The sequence below is a fragment of the Odocoileus virginianus genome, unplaced genomic scaffold (assembly GCF_023699985.2).
Source record: "Odocoileus virginianus isolate 20LAN1187 ecotype Illinois unplaced genomic scaffold, Ovbor_1.2 Unplaced_Contig_20, whole genome shotgun sequence".
Classification (NCBI taxonomy): Eukaryota; Metazoa; Chordata; class Mammalia; order Artiodactyla; family Cervidae; genus Odocoileus; species Odocoileus virginianus.
The window spans coordinates 860,827-877,382 of record NW_027224337.1 but is presented as its reverse complement, the minus strand read 5'-3'; the positions used below and the strand labels follow the sequence as shown (position 1 = coordinate 877,382).

The following is a 16,556-nucleotide window of genomic DNA, read 5'->3' as shown; positions in this document are numbered from 1 at the left end:
CCAGGAGCTCTGGCCCTTGGTCATTCTGGGGTAATGGGGTGGGAGAAGGTGCATTCTCTGGAGTTCTGATTTTCTTTCAGCTTGAGGGGAGGGGGCATATATGTGTTCTAACATTTTGCTCCCTTCCTGGCAGTAGCCCCCTTCAAAATGCTCCATCCTCTCTTTTGTACCCATACAGGTAGCTCATCCTCTGGTGCAAAAGCAGCTGGTTGATTATATCCATAATGGGTTCCTGGTGCCAGTCATGGGCCCTGCTCTGCACAAGGTGAGAGTCATGGGTGGCAAGGCAGATTAAGAGGTTAGGCTGAGGAGTGGTTACCTCAATGCCAGGACCAGTGTGGGTGGCAGTGGGCAGGGTACTCCTCCCTTTTTCCCTGTCTGTTCCTGGTACCTCCTTAGAACTTAGGGAAAATGGCTTTGTGTATGTGTGGGAAAGCCCTAAATTTCCAAACTTTCCCTTCCCTTCGTTCAGACCTCTGTGGAGGAGATGATCGCCAGTACCGCCTATCTGGAACTTTTCCTACGGAGTATTTCAGAGCCTGCCTTGCTCCGTACCTTCCTGCGATTCCTGCTGTTACACCGGCATGACACCCACACCATCCTTGACACCCTTGTTGCCCGTATTGGCAGCAACTCCCGGGTATGGCCCCTACCTCTGTCCTGGCTTACCTGGGTGAGCCATCTCCTCTCTCAAACCTTTGTTCTGGGAGGGTGTTTCTGCCCTTCTTTGGCCTTTGTCTCCAGTAATCACTTCAAAGTTAGGTGGCATTTTCTTTCTACTATTAAACTTTTAACTGTTTTGGGGACATTTTCAATGTGCTTCCCTGCTTTTGTAATATCTGGATCTACATAGGACAGTTATATTTTCTGAATGACTTTGGCCACTCATGGCTGTAGGTTTTGCCAGTGTGCAGCACTTGTAATATGGCATTGACTTGAAATTCTCCTCAGCTGTGTAGTGCTCTGTGGCTTGTGGGTGACTCGAGGTCACCTCTTCAGGCTTTGAGCCTGCTTTATAACTAGTGTGTTCACCTGTTCTTCCTTTTGGATTTGCTGCACTTGAACTGCTGTAACTTGGGGCACCCATCTGCCCACCTGCCTAGTTACATTCCTTCCTCCTGAACATTTTGATTGAATGTTCAGTGTTCACTGTATTGTTCTCTGGTACTGAGGATATAATGGTAAGCAGTGGTTGCTGACTTCATGGAGCTTCCTTCATAGAGGAGGTAGATAAGCAAACGCATAACTGAAATAATTGAAAGTTGAGGTCATTTTTTAAAAAAAAAAAGGCTGCTTAGAAAACAGAGAGTGAAAGTCATAGTCACTCAGTTGTATCCAAGTCTTTGTGACTCCATGGACTATAGCCTGCCAGGCCCTGTCTCCCTGAAACTCTCTAGGCAAGAATACTGGAGTGAGTCGTCACTCCCTTTTCCAGGGGATCTTCCTGACCCAGGGATCCAACCCAGGATTAAAATTTGAAAATGTGTTGGCAGGTGGATTCTTTACCATCTAAACCAGTAGGGTGATCAAAAAACCTCTCAGAGGAGATGACATTGAACTGAGACCTAAAGGTCATGAGGGAGCTAGCCTTCTAAAGAGCAAGCGAAGAACAGTCTCGGCAGAGGGAGCCGTGCTTGCCAAGGACACAGGTGGGGAAGAGGAAATGAGATGTATTTGAGGAGATAAAAGACCAGTGTGCCTGGAGGTGTAGTGAGCATGGGGGAGAAAGGAGGGAGAGGTGGGTAAGATTCAGATCATGCATGGCTTTATAGACCATGGTAAGAAGTTTAGATTTTAACCAATAGAAATATATATAAAATAAGTGTAAATTGTTTCTAAGTAATAAAGACTTACAGTCTTTCTGGGGGAAATAAAGCATTTGTTTAGCCATGCACTTTATGGCATTTATTTTGGCTCTATCACCATTTTTGTGTCCTCCTTTTATTACAAATAATTGAAGTTCTCTGGGTCTTTGTGTTTGAAATAGAAGTTCTTGTATCACTAAGGGTTCTGGAAAGTTGTTCCAGTTAACTGAGTTACCTGGTAGTAGGGTTTGAGGTAGGTAAGATTTCTGGATAGCTATGTTTTGTATACTTGACATTATCCTGAATAGCTAAGTTAGGGTATGTGTGAGGTTTTTAAGACTGACTCTGATTTGACCAAGTGTATACCCTAAAATTTGAAAATGACAATAACTACGACAGATTCTAAGCTCTGCTTTAAGTCTCTTGACTTACAGTCTTTGGAAGTAGGCCCAAGGCATGTGAACTTTTATAATACTCCAAAATGTAAGTATGATACATGCCTTAGCTTAAGAATTCTTGGCATAAACCAGTAGGAAATAGTTGCCAAAGCTTTAATTTTACAAAGATATTGAAAAAGTTTTATTTCTAATTATGCTGAAGTTCAACCATTGTCTTAAATCTATTTGGCCTCATAGAGTGTCCTGTTCATATTTTGAGAATGTTAATTTCCTTCCTAGGGTTGATTTTTTTTTTTTCCCCTGTGCTGGGCTCTGTTCATCTTGTTTTTGTCTTAATCTTACCCTAACTTCTTTGATGCTCCCTCAGTGTCTTTAGTCTTTACAACATATTTCTGTTAGTATTGCATTTGGTCCTCTGGTTTCAGGAGCCTTTTGTGGTCTTTGGATGTTTATTCTTGGCTGTCTGCTCTTGGAGGAACCAAATCTGTTCTGATTTCAGGATTCCCATGTTAAACATGCAGGTGCTTTCCGTTTCCTCTGTTTAGCCCTTTTAGCTTGATTCTATTGGCTTGACTTTGTAACCACTATAGTCTGACTTTCATGGCTTAAGGTGAATAGTGCTGGCTGGCTAGCCTGAGTACCTGAGTATCTGTATTAGTTTCCTATTGCTGTCATAACAAATTATCACAAACATAGTGGCTTAAAACAACACAAATTTATTACCTTACCATTCTGTAGGTCATGTATCTGGTACTGACCTTACCCTACTAAAATCAAAATGCCAACAGGGCTGCGTCTTTTCTGGAGGGCTCAGGAGGAAATCCATTTCCTTGATCATTTTAGTCCTTGGTCATGTTTACTTAATTGTAGTTAAAGGACTGAGATTACTATTTTCATGCTGGCTGTCAGCTGGGAACTATTCCCAGCTTCTAGAGACCAGCTAAATCCTTGATTTGTGACTCCTTACACTTTCAAAACCATCAGTGGTGGATGGAGTTCCTCTCATGGTTCAAATCTCTTTCTTTTTGACCCAACTAGAAAATATTATTTGCTTTTAAAGACTCGTGTGATTTAACTGGGCCCCTCTGGATAATCCAGGCTACTCTCCTCAACTTAAATTCCTTAATAACCTTAATCATGCCTGCAAAGTCCCTTCTGCCATGTAAGGTAAAAAGGTACAAGATGTGGAGATTAGGATCTGTACATCTTTGAGGGACCATTTTTCTACCTACCACACAATCTTTAATGAGTCTCAGTGTTTTCATTAAAACATTAAAACTCATGTTTTAATGAGTCTGAGTGCTAGTTAAGATGGTCATTTAGGATAAATATCCATGCTGACTAAAATGTGAACTGCCATCTTATCTCTTTCCCACCATGACTGGCTTTTAATTTCCCCTCAGTCGTTTGGTAAATGATGAACACCTAGACTGTGGAGGTAGTGCTCTAGACTAAGACCCAGTATTTGTCTTCGAGGAGCTCAAGGTATACCTGTCATAAGGAAAGTATAGAGACAGCACTTGGGGATTCAGAGGAGTGAGGGAGAACTTACTTGTGTCTGCTGTTTTTGCCTAGCTGGAGGTGAACCACCCTTATTACTTTTCTGAAACAAAAGGTTTCCCTTGTTCTGGACCCACCTGTTTTTTCCTTTTCCCGTCAACTGCCTTTGAACTTTTCTTTATCCTACCTTCTCCGAGAGACACTGGTGTTGGAGAGGTGACTCACACTCCATGTTCACAGCCCCACCTACTTCCTAGCTGGGATTCTTCCAGGTTCCCTCTGGTTTCTTGCTGGTAGGCATTCAGTTACTATGCTGCTACAGTCTGCTGACTGGCATTCACTTAGTTATCATTTTTTGTTTCCTGTTAGACAGTCACTCAGTCCCAGTATTTCCTGGGGTCTCTTCATAGGTATTCCTTCCATTTAAGTGTTGCTAGAATCTCTGTTGCCAGGTATATATAGCCAGAGTTTGATGACATGCATGCGGTCTATAGCAATGCATTAAATCTGGCACACGGTTTGTTCCTGTCTGTAAATAATGAAGTCTTGAACACAAAAGATAGTGTAATCATTTATTTAATATTTGAATGATTGTTATATGCCAGGCCCTGTGCCATTGTTGTTTTAAGAGTGGTTGGTTGGGCCTTAGGTTGTGGGGGGCGGTTCCCATTTGTTAAACATCCTAGAGGGCTGAGAGCTCTTACAGTGACTCATCTTCCCCGCCCCCCCAGCTCTGCATGGTGTCTTTGAGTCTCTTCAGGACCCTTCTGAACCTCAGCTGTGAGGATGTCCTGCTGCAGCTGGTTCTCAGGTACCTGTTGGGGCAGGGCTGAGGGATGGCTGATCCTGAACCTTCATGGCTCTCCGTGCCTTGAGCACTGCTGGGGTGATGGGTTGCATTGGGGTTGCTTGTGCATGTCCTCTTGAAACCTGGCTTAGCCCTGTAGTTCCACTGATGTTCTCCCAAACCCTGTCCTTCCTTCCTGATCTATCCTTCCTTTTCTGCTGTGTTTCCCAGGTATCTTGTCCCGTGTAACCATGTGATGCTGAGCCAGAAGCCGGCTGTGCGTGATGTGGACCTATATGGACGAGCCGCAGACAAGTTTCTCTCCCTAATCCCACGCTGTTGTCGGCACCGTGCCTCCAGCCCACCTCGTCCAGAGCATGCCTCGTGGGCACGAGGTGGGCCTAGCAGAGAGGCAGGGAGAAGGGAGGACACAACGGGTATGGCCTGGGTCCTGGGGGAGCGTAGCAAGAAGGTGGGGCCAGGGTGAAAGGAGGGAGGTGGCCGTGAGTGGCATTCCATCTTTAGGGAAGTTGATGAGAGGTGTTGGAGGGTGGATCATTAACTCTACCGGAGAAGTTTAGCTTCTGAGCAAAGCTGTTCCTTTTCTTCAGTCTGGTCACGCTCTTCTGTTTCTGTTGTTTTCGCGGTGATGGTGGTGAGGGGGCTGTTGAATGAGGAAAAGCTTAATTTGAGTGGTGGAGAGTCAGCTGTCCGAGCCAGTCACATTTCTGCTGCTTTGTTGCTGTCTCGTGTAGTTAGCCATGATGTCAAATTCCTCCTCCCGCACCTCTGTCTCTTTGATCCCTCTTATGTTCTTTCCCCTCGGCAGGCCCTGGAAGCCCAAGTGTTGATTCCTCTTCTGTGGTGACGGTACCCCGGCCCTCCACACCATCTCGTCTAGCCCTCTTCCTGCGACAGCAGAGCTTGGGTGGCTCCGAGTCCCCAGCCCCAGCCCCTCGCTCACCAGGGCTTGCCACGTCCCCAGCCTCCAGCCCTGGCCGCCGGCCCAGCCCTGTGGAGGAGCCTGGTGAGCTGGAAGACAATTACCTGGAGTACCTGCGTGAGGCGCGCCGTGGTGTGGACCGCTGTGTCCAGGCCTGCCGTACCTGGTCTGCCCCCTATGACGGCGAGCGGCCCCCTCCTGAGCCCAGTCCTGTTGGCTCCCGGACTAAGAAGCGCAGCCTACTGCCCGAGGAGGGCAGGGACAATGTGGGGGAAGGGGAGGAGGAAGAGCTGGGGAGTGGGGGGCTGGCTGGGGGTGCACGGGGAAGCCTTGGCCACCTGCCCCCTCCCCAGCTCAATGGGCTGCCAGGACCATGGCCTGAGGGGGCCAAGAAGGTTCGTCGGGTGCCAAAGGAGGGAGCTGGGGAACCACTTGAGGACACCTCTGAGGGCATGGCAGGACTAGAGGGCTTTGGGCAGGAGCTTCGGGAGCTTGAGGTGGCATTGAGCAATGGGGGTGCTGGCTCTGAGCCCCCTCTAGAGCCTTCACTACCTCTTGAGGAGGAGGAGGCCTACGAGAGCTTCACCTGTCCCCCTGAGCCCCCTGGCCCCTTCCTCAGCAGCCCTTTGCGGACTCTCAACCAGCTGCCAAGCCAGCCCTTCACTGGTAAGCTACTTAGCCTAGGTCTTTGCCTTTGTGTACTTTGCATGTTCTCGACCTGTTCGTGCTAGTTTCTGAGACTTCTTGGCCATGTCATTCCTGTGTACTTGCCTAGCTCCTCATCCATTTTGCTTGGGTCCCCTCCAGATACATATCATGTCATACTTGTGTCTCTGTGTCTGTCTGTACATCTTCCATGCTTGTGCTGGTTTGAGAATTGACTTTTGTCTAAGCCTTATGTGTCTGTCCTATGTGCATGTTCCAACTCTTCCTCAGTCTGGCTGTTTCCTGGGATGTGTGATCAGGATATTTTGTGTTTGGTGTTTCCTGGTAAATCACAGTAATACATCTGAACCATGTGGAAGACACGTGCTGTCCTTTTTGTGAGGCACCTGTAAATCATGCTGTTCCATGCTGTTCCCACCAGTGTATCTGTCTGGGTGTTGGGTCTCCTGTCAGCTCTTCTGTGGCCCATAGTCAGCTCTCTGATGGACTTTCCTTCTTCAGCCCTGGCCTCCTTTCTCCCAGCCTCTTTAGAGAAGGGCTCAGTTTCAAGTTTCTCCTGTTCCCTATCCTTGTACCTTGCCCTGACTTCTCGGTAAGCCTTTCTAAGGGTTTATGGTTAGTGGTAAGAACTGCAGCAGATAGAGTGAAATACCTCTGTCTGGGTAAATTAGATCAGTGACATACCACTATCAGGGAAAAAGACAACACTGGCCTTGACCCCCCAGCTAAGTTCTTTTGGTTTCTTCCAAAGACCCTGGGGCTAGACCTGGCCTGAGTGGCTGGGCTAACTCCATTTTGTTTTTGTTTGATCCTGCTTTACCCAGCCCAGCCCACACCTGGCTCTTGTCCCTCCTCTATATACCATCCTGGGGGTTGTTGGGAAGACACTTCTGGGAAGCTGTGTAGTGATTTGGACTAGACATTCCTTGAGTTAGTGTCCCTTCTATGTCTTTGATGCATGTAAATCACTTACTGTGATGCTGGTATATTGTGAGAACTCAGCATGTGGTAGGTTAGGATTATTATCTTGGGCGCATGGCATATAATAGTTGACCAAGGCACCACATGTCTTCCTGTTGTTTGTAGTCAGGTTATTGTGCATTGATCAGTACAATCAGTACCTGTTCTGGGCCCGGGATATGCTGCCATGCTGCTTGCACATCATCAGGCCTTTTGCTCTGGAGTAATAACAACTCTTGCAGACTACAGAGAATAGGTGTATTCATTTACTTAGCCTCTGCTTTGCTCTTTCCTTTTCTATGCCACTAGAAGGTGGTGTGCAGGTTTTACCACTTTTTTGAAGTGTTAACTGAAGCTCTCTGTCTTTTTTCTTCTTCATAAACTCATCTGAAGTTTTGTCTTGTAAAAAAGTCCCCTGGAGATGACAAGGGGTATCTTAGGACCTTGCTAAACCAAGAGTTGATTTAGAGCTAAAGCTAGTTGTGTGTGTGTAGTGTGAAGACTATACTAGGATCTTTTTCAGGATTCAGTGTCTCTTGCCCTTCATTGTTCTCCTGGCTTAATTCCTACGGCAGTTCATAGGCACAGTCCCTTTCCCCCACAAATCCCTGACCAGACAGAATGTGATGGTTCTACTGCACTAGTGTTGGTGACCTGGCTTAGTTGAGGCCAGTTCTTCTAGAAGGTCATTCTAATCCCTTCTGCTAGTCTCTTTTCCACCAAAGAGTCTGTCCTGGATCAGTTTTCTCTGGCCCTGAACTAAGCTGTTTTTTCCTACAGATTCTATCTTACCATTTTTGTTCCCAGTTCTTGAACAGACCTGATTATTTCTTTGGTTCTCCTAAGATTTCTCCCCTTTTAAGTTGACCAATATAGTCACCTTCTTTGCCTTTCATTATGCTTTCTTCCTGCTTTATTTCTGACTCAAGTCTATTGTTATTCTCTGTCATGTGTGTAACTTGATTTCTTCTTTTTTTTCTAATCACTTACTCACTTGTTCTTTCTTCAGTTGTTCTCTTGGGTGAAGCTTTTTAAAAAACTGAGAAATATCATATGGCTTATAGTTATTATTGAATACTTAAAATTTGCTGGATTTTGACCTAAATGTTGTGTACCAGTCTCTCTTTGATCCTCTTAATAACTTTGTGATGTGGGTGTTTTTCTTATTTTAACAAGTAGGAAACTGTGCTTGGAGATTTTTGATTCATCTAGTAATTTTACTAGTTAATGGTAGAGCTCAAATTTAATCAAATCTGTCTTAATTCCAGAGCCTGTGGTCTGGCTCTTCAGCTAGAATGTGTATAAATCTGGCATCTGGCCCTCTTGTGGGTCCATGTGGTGTCTGCTATTTTATTTTGTCCAGAATAGGTGTTCGCAGGATATTTAAACATTCCCAGAGACTGAAATACAAGTAATTTTCACCTAGTAGGGGATCTCGTTTTGGGGAGGAATGTGTGTGATGTGCACTGTGTTCAGGCCTTGTATCCTTGTGCCCACCTCCCCAGGCCCCTTCATGGCTGTGCTCTTTGCCAAACTCGAGAATATGCTGCAGAACTCCGTCTATGTCAACTTCCTGCTGACGGGGCTGGTGGCCCAGCTGGCCTGTCACCCCCAGCCCTTGCTCCGCTCTTTCCTGCTCAACACCAACATGGTCTTCCAGCCCAGTGTCAAGTCCCTGCTGCAGGTGTGCGATGCATGCATGCATGGGTGCGTCCAGGCTCCATGGTGGGCCAGGCCCACAGCTGGAGTGGCCTTGGGGGTGCTGGGAACAGGCCTGGTGGGTCTAGAAAGGACTATGTCAGTCTGCAGCCACCCAGAAATGTCATGAAGTTGTGCTTCATAGGTGCTGGGCTCTGTGAAGAATAAGATTGAGAGCTTTGCAGCCTCCCAGGAGGACTTCCCAGCACTGCTATCCAAAGCCAAGAAGTACCTCATTGCCCGTGGCAAGTTGGACTGGACCGAGGGCCCTGCAGCAGGACCTGCCCCCCGCCGATCTGATTCCCTAGGTGAGGTCTACCCTGCCACCACCTCCCTGTCCTCCCTATGCAACTAACTAGCTCAGGTTAATTGAATTCTTAATAAGGTTGAAGCCTTGTGGTGGGAACTGGAGAGTTGCAGAGAGTAGAATCTTGATTTTGTCTTCAAGTTTCTGGTCAGAGGAAAAATAGTTGTGTCCACTGAGAACCAAATCAACAGTATCAGCGAAAACTACTCTAGAAGCTTGGGATAGGTAAGGGGACAGAATAGTTTCTAGGTTGAGATTGGTTTTTTTCTGGTTGCGATATTGTTAAAGCTTGGTGGAGGATATGACATTTGACATGGGTCTTGAGACATGGGTAGGACTTGGGTGGCAAAGGAGTGGGATGACTTTTATTATTTGTTCAGGAGATGGCATGAACTGTTTAGCTGGAGCATGGAATTTGAAAGGTGGTGGAATAGTTGGTAGTAAGGCTGGGAAGATTTCCTCACAGCAGAAGGTTCTCAGAGTAGAAGTTGGGATGTGTGGAAGTTGTAAACTTTTAGGCAGTGAGATACCAATTGGAGGTTCTATATGTGGGAGTGGAGAGATAAGTATGTAAGTTTCATGGGCTAGGTGCATTGGAGTTAGGAAAAGATGGAGTCAGAAGAGCAATCAGGAAGCATCTGCCATAATGCAGATGTGACCTGTGAGGCTTGAATTAGAACAGTAGAAATAGGAAGACTTTGATAAGGTGGAAGTGGGAAAGAAGTATTGGCAGTTTGATAAGTAGTTGTGAGGTATAAGGAAGAAGGAAGAGTTATATATGATGTTTTAAATTTAGATTTTTTATCAGCAAGTATCTGAGTGCTTGAGCTTCCCAGGTAGTGCTAGTGGTAAAGAACCTGCCTGCCAATGCAGGGGGCGTAAGACATGCGAGTTCAATCCGTGGGTCAGGAAGATCCCCTGAAGGAGGTATGGCAGTCTACTCCAGCGTTCCTGCCTGGATGATCCCATGGGCAGAGGAGCCTGGCGGTCTACAGTCCATAGAGTCACAGAGAGTTAGACATGACTGAAGTGACTTAGCACACATCTAAGTGCTACATCTTAGTACATCTGGGTGCTTGCCATGTGGTGTTGTCTTTGGTACAGGGGACTCATGGAGGTACAAGATGATATACTTATTTTCAAAAAGCTGATAATCTAGACGGGGACTAGAGGACTGTCATAACTGAGGGAGCAAGGTCCCAAAAGTGGTGGAAGTAAGTAGGATCCAGAGCACCAGGGAAATTTTTTTTCCCCTTTTGAGGCAAATGAGAGATCAAAGGAGGAAATGATATGTACCAGTGGAGTTTTGAGATGTAGGGGAAATTTTAGGGAATTGAAGTCATCCTTTATTTGCTAATCTAAGTAGGAAGCAGAAAAATATGCTGAGCAAGAAAGCAGAGGTGAGATGAAGGCTTTCAGAGGAAAGTGTGTAGGTTGGGAAGAAAGTACCAGGAGGATTATTATAGAGCTGTGAAGGCCCAGTTGAAGTTTCTTAGTATGATTTCCTCATGGTCTAGTGCCAGGAAGTAATCTTGCTTCCACAGTCCTGGTACTATGTTCACTGTGGAGGGGTCTAGGGATATAGGGGTAAATAAGACAGAGTGCAAGCCCTTACACTCACAGATTAATGTTTGAGGAGAAGACGTGAGAACAAGTTATTGAAATGCATCGTGATAGGGCAGTAAAATGGGAAGTTAGTGGAGGCCAAATTAGAGGAAAGTTGGGTATAGGGGGATTAGGGCAAGGATGAAAACATCAAGGAGAACAAAATTAAGGCAGAAGGGGCTACAGAAGCATGAGAAGAGCCTGGAAAGTTCCAGGGGGAGAAGATAGATGTGGGTGCCAAAGCTGAGGGCTCTGTAGAGTCTCTAGAAGAGGTGGGAAGAAGTGTTTGAACCTGGTTGTAATGGGCTCTGAAAGCCACATTTAATTATCTGTTTAGTGTATCTCTGTCGCCAGTATTAGAGGGAGAGAATGGGAATGATATCATGATCTGGAGACTAGATCCCCAGAGTCTAGGCCCTAGGTCTTGGACAGGGACAAGAATACATCCAGGGCCAGGAGTCTCAGCAGGAAGTTAGAAGAGAGAAGGCAGTATTTTCAGTGGTTCATTTGAACTGACATGAAGTTGTCTGGCCACAACCAGTGGGAGGGTAGCTTTGGTGGTTCTAGGAAAGGAATTGGTGGAAGGCCAAGTGGTAGCACAGGAGAGTAGATCTTGGAGGGACAGTGGTGTGTGACAGATCTGATAAAGTCACTGAACTCTGATTGCATATATAGCCTCTGTGGGTATTGAAGGAGCAGAGGATGTGGCTGAGGTGTCATAGATGGGCAGGGGGAAAGGGGAAGTGTTTGATTCTAGTACAGGAGGGCGCTGGGCAGCAGGAAGTAAGGGCATGTTACAGACTGGAGAGGAAGAGCTTAGTGATGTAGAATAGTGATTGGAAAGGGAGGAGCAGTAAGAGAATCCCCCAAGGTAAAGGGACCTGGAGAAGGGAGGGGTCCTGTCTGGGAATGAAGTGTCTGAAGGGTTGACTGACTGAAGACTGAGCATGGTGGTTGACTGGTGGGAAGGCTGGATGGAGGGAAGGAGGCTGAGCAGGCAGCACTTAGGTGTTAAGAGTCCTAGTTGAGAAGTTCATGAACCTGGGAGGTAGGGGTGGGGTGGGGGGGGAACTCTCCTCTCCCAGGCCAAGGGATTCTGCCTGGCCTCAGCACCTTCCCGACACTCCTGTTTGTTCCCAGTGAAGAGCCGGAGGCCGTCCTTGGGGGAGCTACTCCTGCGGCATGCACACAGTCCAACCAGGGCTCGACAGGCGGCACAGATGGTTCTCCAGCCTGGGAGAGACGGTGGCGCAGGACTTGGCCTAGGTGGGGGCTCCCCTGGGGCTTCGACACCAGTGTTACCCCCCCGGGGTGGGGCCCCTGAGCGCCAAGGTGAGGCTCTGCGAGTCAAGAATGCTGTCTACTGTGCAGTCATTTTCCCTGAGTTTCTCAAGGAGTTGGCTGCCATCTCCCAGGCGCACGCTGTCACCTCACCTTTCTTGTTGGATACTTCTGAGGAGGGGTCTGGCCCTCCTGTCTCAGGCTTCGGGCCCCTCAATCCTTAACTTTCTTCCATGGACAATCAGGGCCTTGGGTAGCCTGGGCTGGGGCCAGGGTGTAGGCTCCTTTTTTATGTTTGGAGGCAGTGGCAAGAGGACTTTTTAATTTATTTCTGATGAATGTTTTCTGGAGAACTTGTTGCAATATGTATAAAAGGGAAATCTCTATTCTGTGCTCATTTTTCTTTCCCACCCTTTATCTGTGGGGCTGGGGCTCCAAGAAAGTTGTAAACAGATGGGGAAGTGGTCAGGGTGTTTTCTCTCTGGTGAGGACACGATACCAAGGTTTCAAGGTACCTCTTATGCCTTTAGAGGGTGAGGGAACAGGAAGCCTAGAGAAAAAAGCTGGGACTTTTCCTCCTCCAGACTCCTACAGGAAGAAGCAGCATGGGCCCAGGATGTTTGGGGGAGCAGCAGTTGATGTTTATTGGGGACCAGTACCCCATGTCAGATCTTGGGGGCCTTGCCCCCTGCATCTTTCGTCTCAGCTTCATTCGTCGCTGTCGAACTCCGAGGATAGACCCTGCAGCAGGGGCAGGGACATGGAGTGCCGGTCGGGGTCCCCGGGGCCCCCACCCTGGGCTCCTGGTGGGGGGCTGCGGGGGCTGAAGAGCCAGTTCTCTGCCAGGGTTGGGGATAGTCACAGCTTGACTCGTGCCCTGGTCTTTCTGCCTCCCTGGTCCCTCCCCCTGGTCTTCTGTGCTGTACCCACCCCCTCACCAGGACCATCCTTCCATCTCACCCTCACCTGGCTCCCTTACTCCATCCCTTTGACCAGGGTCCAGTGTGGAGTTACGTGTGGCCCACACATTCCTGGGCTATACTCCCCATGCACTTTCCCTCCACCATATCCCAGCCCTCTCATCTTCATTTCCTCTAGCAGTACCTGACAGCATCTGGGGCCCCCTTCGGAAGGGGTTTCGACCCTTGTAGGAGAATCTGGTTGGTCTGCCCTCTGGCCCTTCTTGGGGAGGTGGCGTAGGTGGGGCTGGGACAGGTGGGGGCACATCAGCAGCTTCGGGGATGTCATCAGAGGCTGATGTAGGGGCCGATGGTGGCATGATGCTGAGGTTGGGTCTGGCCCAGCTGGCCCCTTGGGGCAGTGGGTCTTTGATCAGGGGCTTCTGTGGTCCCAGCACTCCCTTGGGTTGCAGTGAAAACTTGAGGCAGGAGAAGGCAATAGGCAGTGATCGTTGTAACCGGAGCAGCTGGGGCTCACGGGCTGTTGGCAACAGCCCCAGCTGTAGCCAGGAGCAGGAGAAGACCTGGTAGATGATGTAGATGCTATGGGTGCTTCGGAGCCAGGGAAGAGACTGCTGTAGGCTCACCTGCCCTGGTGGCAGCAGCAGGAAGGCCATCTTCTTGCGTAGACCCCCCATATGTAAGTGGATCCGGCAGGGCTGCCCATCCAGCAGTCGCATTTCTTCATAGGTTATCTCTGCTCGACTGTTTGGTGAGTATTCTCGAGTGCAGTGGGCGAAGGCACCCTCAGAGCCTGCCTGTTCCAAGAGATTTGGTAGCAGCCCCACTGGTTGTAGTGCCCGCCGGCCCTGCCGACCTGGCAGAGCCAGGCGGCTGTGGGCTGGGCGGGACTGTTTGACTAGAACACCCAGTAGATCATAGCAGGCTGCATCAGACAGAAAAGGTACTGCCACTACATTGGGCCCAAAGCGCTCCTCGATAACCTGCGGGCAGTCAGTATATAGGTCAGGGACTGAGTTGGGGCCAGGTTAGGAGTTAGTTAACCTGGTAGCCTGCTCTAGATGGATCCTCCCACTGTCACTGTTCTTTATACTCCACAACGTGCTCACAGCGTGGTGCTTCTTGCTTGTCTCCCAGTTCTTCCCTATAGCAAAACCTGAATGTCTGCTGTGTGCTACTCTGCTAGATACAAGAGACTTTGTCCTTGTCCTAAAACAGCTCAGAGAGCAAACTGCAGAGCAGATGATTTAACAGCCTTTGTCTTTGATTGAAGAGGATCAAAGATAGTTTCTAGGTGGTAATACTTTAGCTTTGAGGGAATTAGTAAGCTAAGAGAATGGTCAGTCCAGGCAGAGGGAACAGCCAGTGAAAAAAGCTTGAACTTAGAAACTAAGAGGGGCATAGTCAGAAACAGATAATTTCATGTTAAGTCTGGGGTATGGAGAGGGATGGGATACAGGAGCTCAGTTATTCAAGGCCTTACGTGTGTGCTAATGGGAATTTTATCCCGAGGACAGTGGGAAGCCACTTGAAGGGCTCTGCTTAGGAGGGGCACGATTCAGGTAGGCATTTTAGAAAGTTAATTTTGTCTAAGAAGGCACAAAATAGAGAAAAGTCAGTTAAGAGCATTGTAAAATTCCAGTTAAGACATGGTAAGGCCCTGAAGTAAAACCCTGGGGGAAGATACTTAGGTTATAGAATTAGTAGGACTTGGTCACTTAAAGGGGTGAGGGAAAAGGCATCCTCAACGATTATTCTTAGGTGATTGGTTAGATGGGTGCTGTTATTAACCAAGAGTGGATACACAAATAGGTTTGGAAGTTCATGCTTATTATACTATGTCTGTAACCCCTTAGTATACACCTTCTGCCTGAGCTGAAGGAGATAGTTCTTGTGTGGATTTGAGGCCTCATGTTTGTAATACTAGTTCCAACAGGCTTTTATGGATCACAGTTCCTCTTGGTTTGGTCCTTCTTGGCCTTTTTGTGCTTGGTTTTTGCCATGGAAATTTATTAGGCCCTTATTCTTACTCTGAGGGCCCCAATGTTATCCTAAAGTAGGAATAATAAAGTGCTCAGCTCTGTGTTAGGGTGAGTGTGTTCTTGGCAGAGTCACCATTTGAGACCACTGCCTGCTTTCACTGTACTTCTGGGTGGAAGTTCTGAGGACTTAGAGGCCTGCAAATTTAACCTCTCTCAGGGGCAGCCCATGAAAATGATGGTGGAAGATTATCTTCCTGGAGGTACCGTGGTGGTTTGAATTCTGAATAGGGAGCCCTTGAGCCACATCCTGTTTAGTGAGATGTTTTACAAGTGCCCACTAACTCAGCAGTTCTGGAGAGAGGAAATCAGGTCACTCAAACCTTGAATTTGTCACATATCACCAGTGATTTATCCTGTATGTCTCTACCCTGACTTTCCTGACAATTTTTCATTTAAATAGGACAGGGAGTTTTTCTGATTCTCAGAGGTGGTGTAGCTTTCTGATAGTTAAAGAGCTCATTTACTTCACCCCAACTGATCCGGACCATCCTTTCCCATTGCTGAGACTAGTTGCTCTCATTCTTGGGAGGACCTTGACTCTTCTCTTTCTGCCTGGGAAGCTGACCTCTGTGGTGAGCAAGTACTCCATTTCAAATGGGAGCTACGTGCCATTAAGGCTGCTTTGAGTTTCCTGGGCACTTCAAGATGATTGTTTTAAACTTGGTGGGTTGCCTTCTGCAAAGGCTTCAAATTCACTTTAATTCAGATAACATGACCAGAATTGATCCCTAAATTCTCTAATCTCAGAAATTGTGGCCATCTAAATTTGGTGTGGTTTTTTGGACACCGGCAACTCAGATAGAGCTGAAATCTGCCTGCTTCTGAAAATCTGTATATTTTGGTTCAAAACCCAAGTTTCTCATTCTGTGGAAGTTAAACTGGAGGGAATATCTGTGAAGAGGTCAAAGGTAAAGTTCAGGTTCTTTAGAAAATGTAAAAGGCCTTTCACCATTAGCCCCTGTTCCTCTTCTTCCTCATTTTCATCACTGCTTCTTTGAACTCGGTTCCAGAGGACTATTTGCAGTTCACTAATACACATTTTTCTTTTCCCTTTCTTGACGTTTGCACATATTCTACCTTTAGTTAGTACACTGTTCACTCACTCCCGCCCCCTCCCCCCATTTAGGTGTTTCTTACACGCTATTTACGTGCCAGGTATTCCTCTTCCCTTCATGTGAATAACTTCTACTTGTAGAGCTAGAATGTTACTCACTCCAGGAATCCTTTCTGACCTTCTAAGTCTATCCCCAGCATAGCACTTCTTCTTACTCTCATAGCTCCCCATCCATTGTAATGTAATCCATTTGCAATTGTAATCAAATTGGACATTTAGTTCAGCACCTTACACAGAAGACAGCACTGAGTGAATACTAGTTGTTATTGTCTTCACCCTTCCAACCTCTTCCTACTTACAAGCTACTGAGACCTATGTAGGTCACACTGTGTTGTTTCCTCTTTTGCCCTCTTTTCCTACCTTATCTTTGATGAGAGTCCAGGTGGCATCAGCTTCATCCAGTGTCAGCAGGTGGGGGGTACCAACCAACATGATGGGGTATGGGAGGGGTTAGGCAGGGCAGTGGCTGCTGCAGGACCCCCAAGCTGCCCAGGGACGCGAGGCCCCAGGTGCTGGACTCTGACCTACTG

At 47.4% G+C, this 16,556-nt stretch overlaps 2 protein-coding genes across 10 annotated transcripts in view; one reads left to right on the top strand and one right to left on the bottom strand.

Annotated features, from left to right (window-relative positions):
• FHIP1B (FHF complex subunit HOOK interacting protein 1B) overlaps positions 1–12,336 on the top strand; it is a 25,007-nt gene extending 12,671 nt beyond the window's left edge. For 4 of the 7 annotated variants that reach the window (XM_020904716.2, XM_020904713.2, XM_020904715.2 and 1 more), the window contains exons 5-12: positions 179–265; positions 473–640; positions 4,435–4,514; positions 4,722–4,927; positions 5,320–6,099; positions 8,565–8,743; positions 8,903–9,065; positions 11,810–12,336. In XM_020904716.2, coding sequence (XP_020760375.2) covers positions 179–265; positions 473–640; positions 4,435–4,514; positions 4,722–4,927; positions 5,320–6,099; positions 8,565–8,743; positions 8,903–9,065; positions 11,810–12,174 — 2,028 coding nt within the window. In that variant the 3' untranslated portion in view covers positions 12,175–12,336. Of the gene's footprint in view, positions 1–178; positions 266–472; positions 641–4,434; positions 4,515–4,721; positions 4,928–5,319; positions 6,100–8,564; positions 8,767–8,902; positions 9,066–11,809 lie in introns of those variants that run through there. The other 3 variants (XM_020904717.2, XM_020904718.2, XM_070464182.1) reach the window with 3 other exon arrangements.
• CUNH11orf42 (chromosome unknown C11orf42 homolog) lies at positions 12,055–16,556 on the bottom strand. Of its 3 annotated transcripts, none has more exons than XM_020904722.2 (3): positions 16,387–16,556; positions 13,055–13,853; positions 12,055–12,691 (listed from the first exon to the last, which is right to left on the bottom strand). In XM_020904722.2, the coding sequence occupies exons 1-3, from the start codon at positions 16,456–16,458 to the stop codon at positions 12,501–12,503; spliced, it is 1,062 nt and encodes a 353-aa protein (XP_020760381.2). In that variant the 5' UTR covers positions 16,459–16,556; the 3' UTR covers positions 12,055–12,500. The 3 variants fall into 3 exon arrangements, with proteins under 3 accessions (XP_020760381.2, XP_020760383.2, XP_020760382.2); XM_020904724.2 differs by having other exon boundaries at positions 13,055–13,667; XM_020904723.2 differs by having other exon boundaries at positions 12,570–12,789.

What these genes read in the sequence shown, in the direction of transcription:
- CUNH11orf42 (XM_020904722.2), bottom strand. Translation starts at nt 16,458, where the DNA reads ATGTTGGTTGGTACCCCCCACCTGCTGACACTGGATGAAGCTGATGCC. An exon ending in GGACTCTCATCAAAGATAAG is followed by an intron (nt 13,854 to 16,386) that starts GTAGGAAAAGAG and finishes GACTGCCCGCAG; the next exon opens with GTTATCGAGGAGCGCTTTGG. An exon ending in GGGGCCCCAGATGCTGTCAG is followed by an intron (nt 12,692 to 13,054) that starts GTACTGCTAGAG and finishes CCCCTGCTGCAG; the next exon opens with GGTCTATCCTCGGAGTTCGA.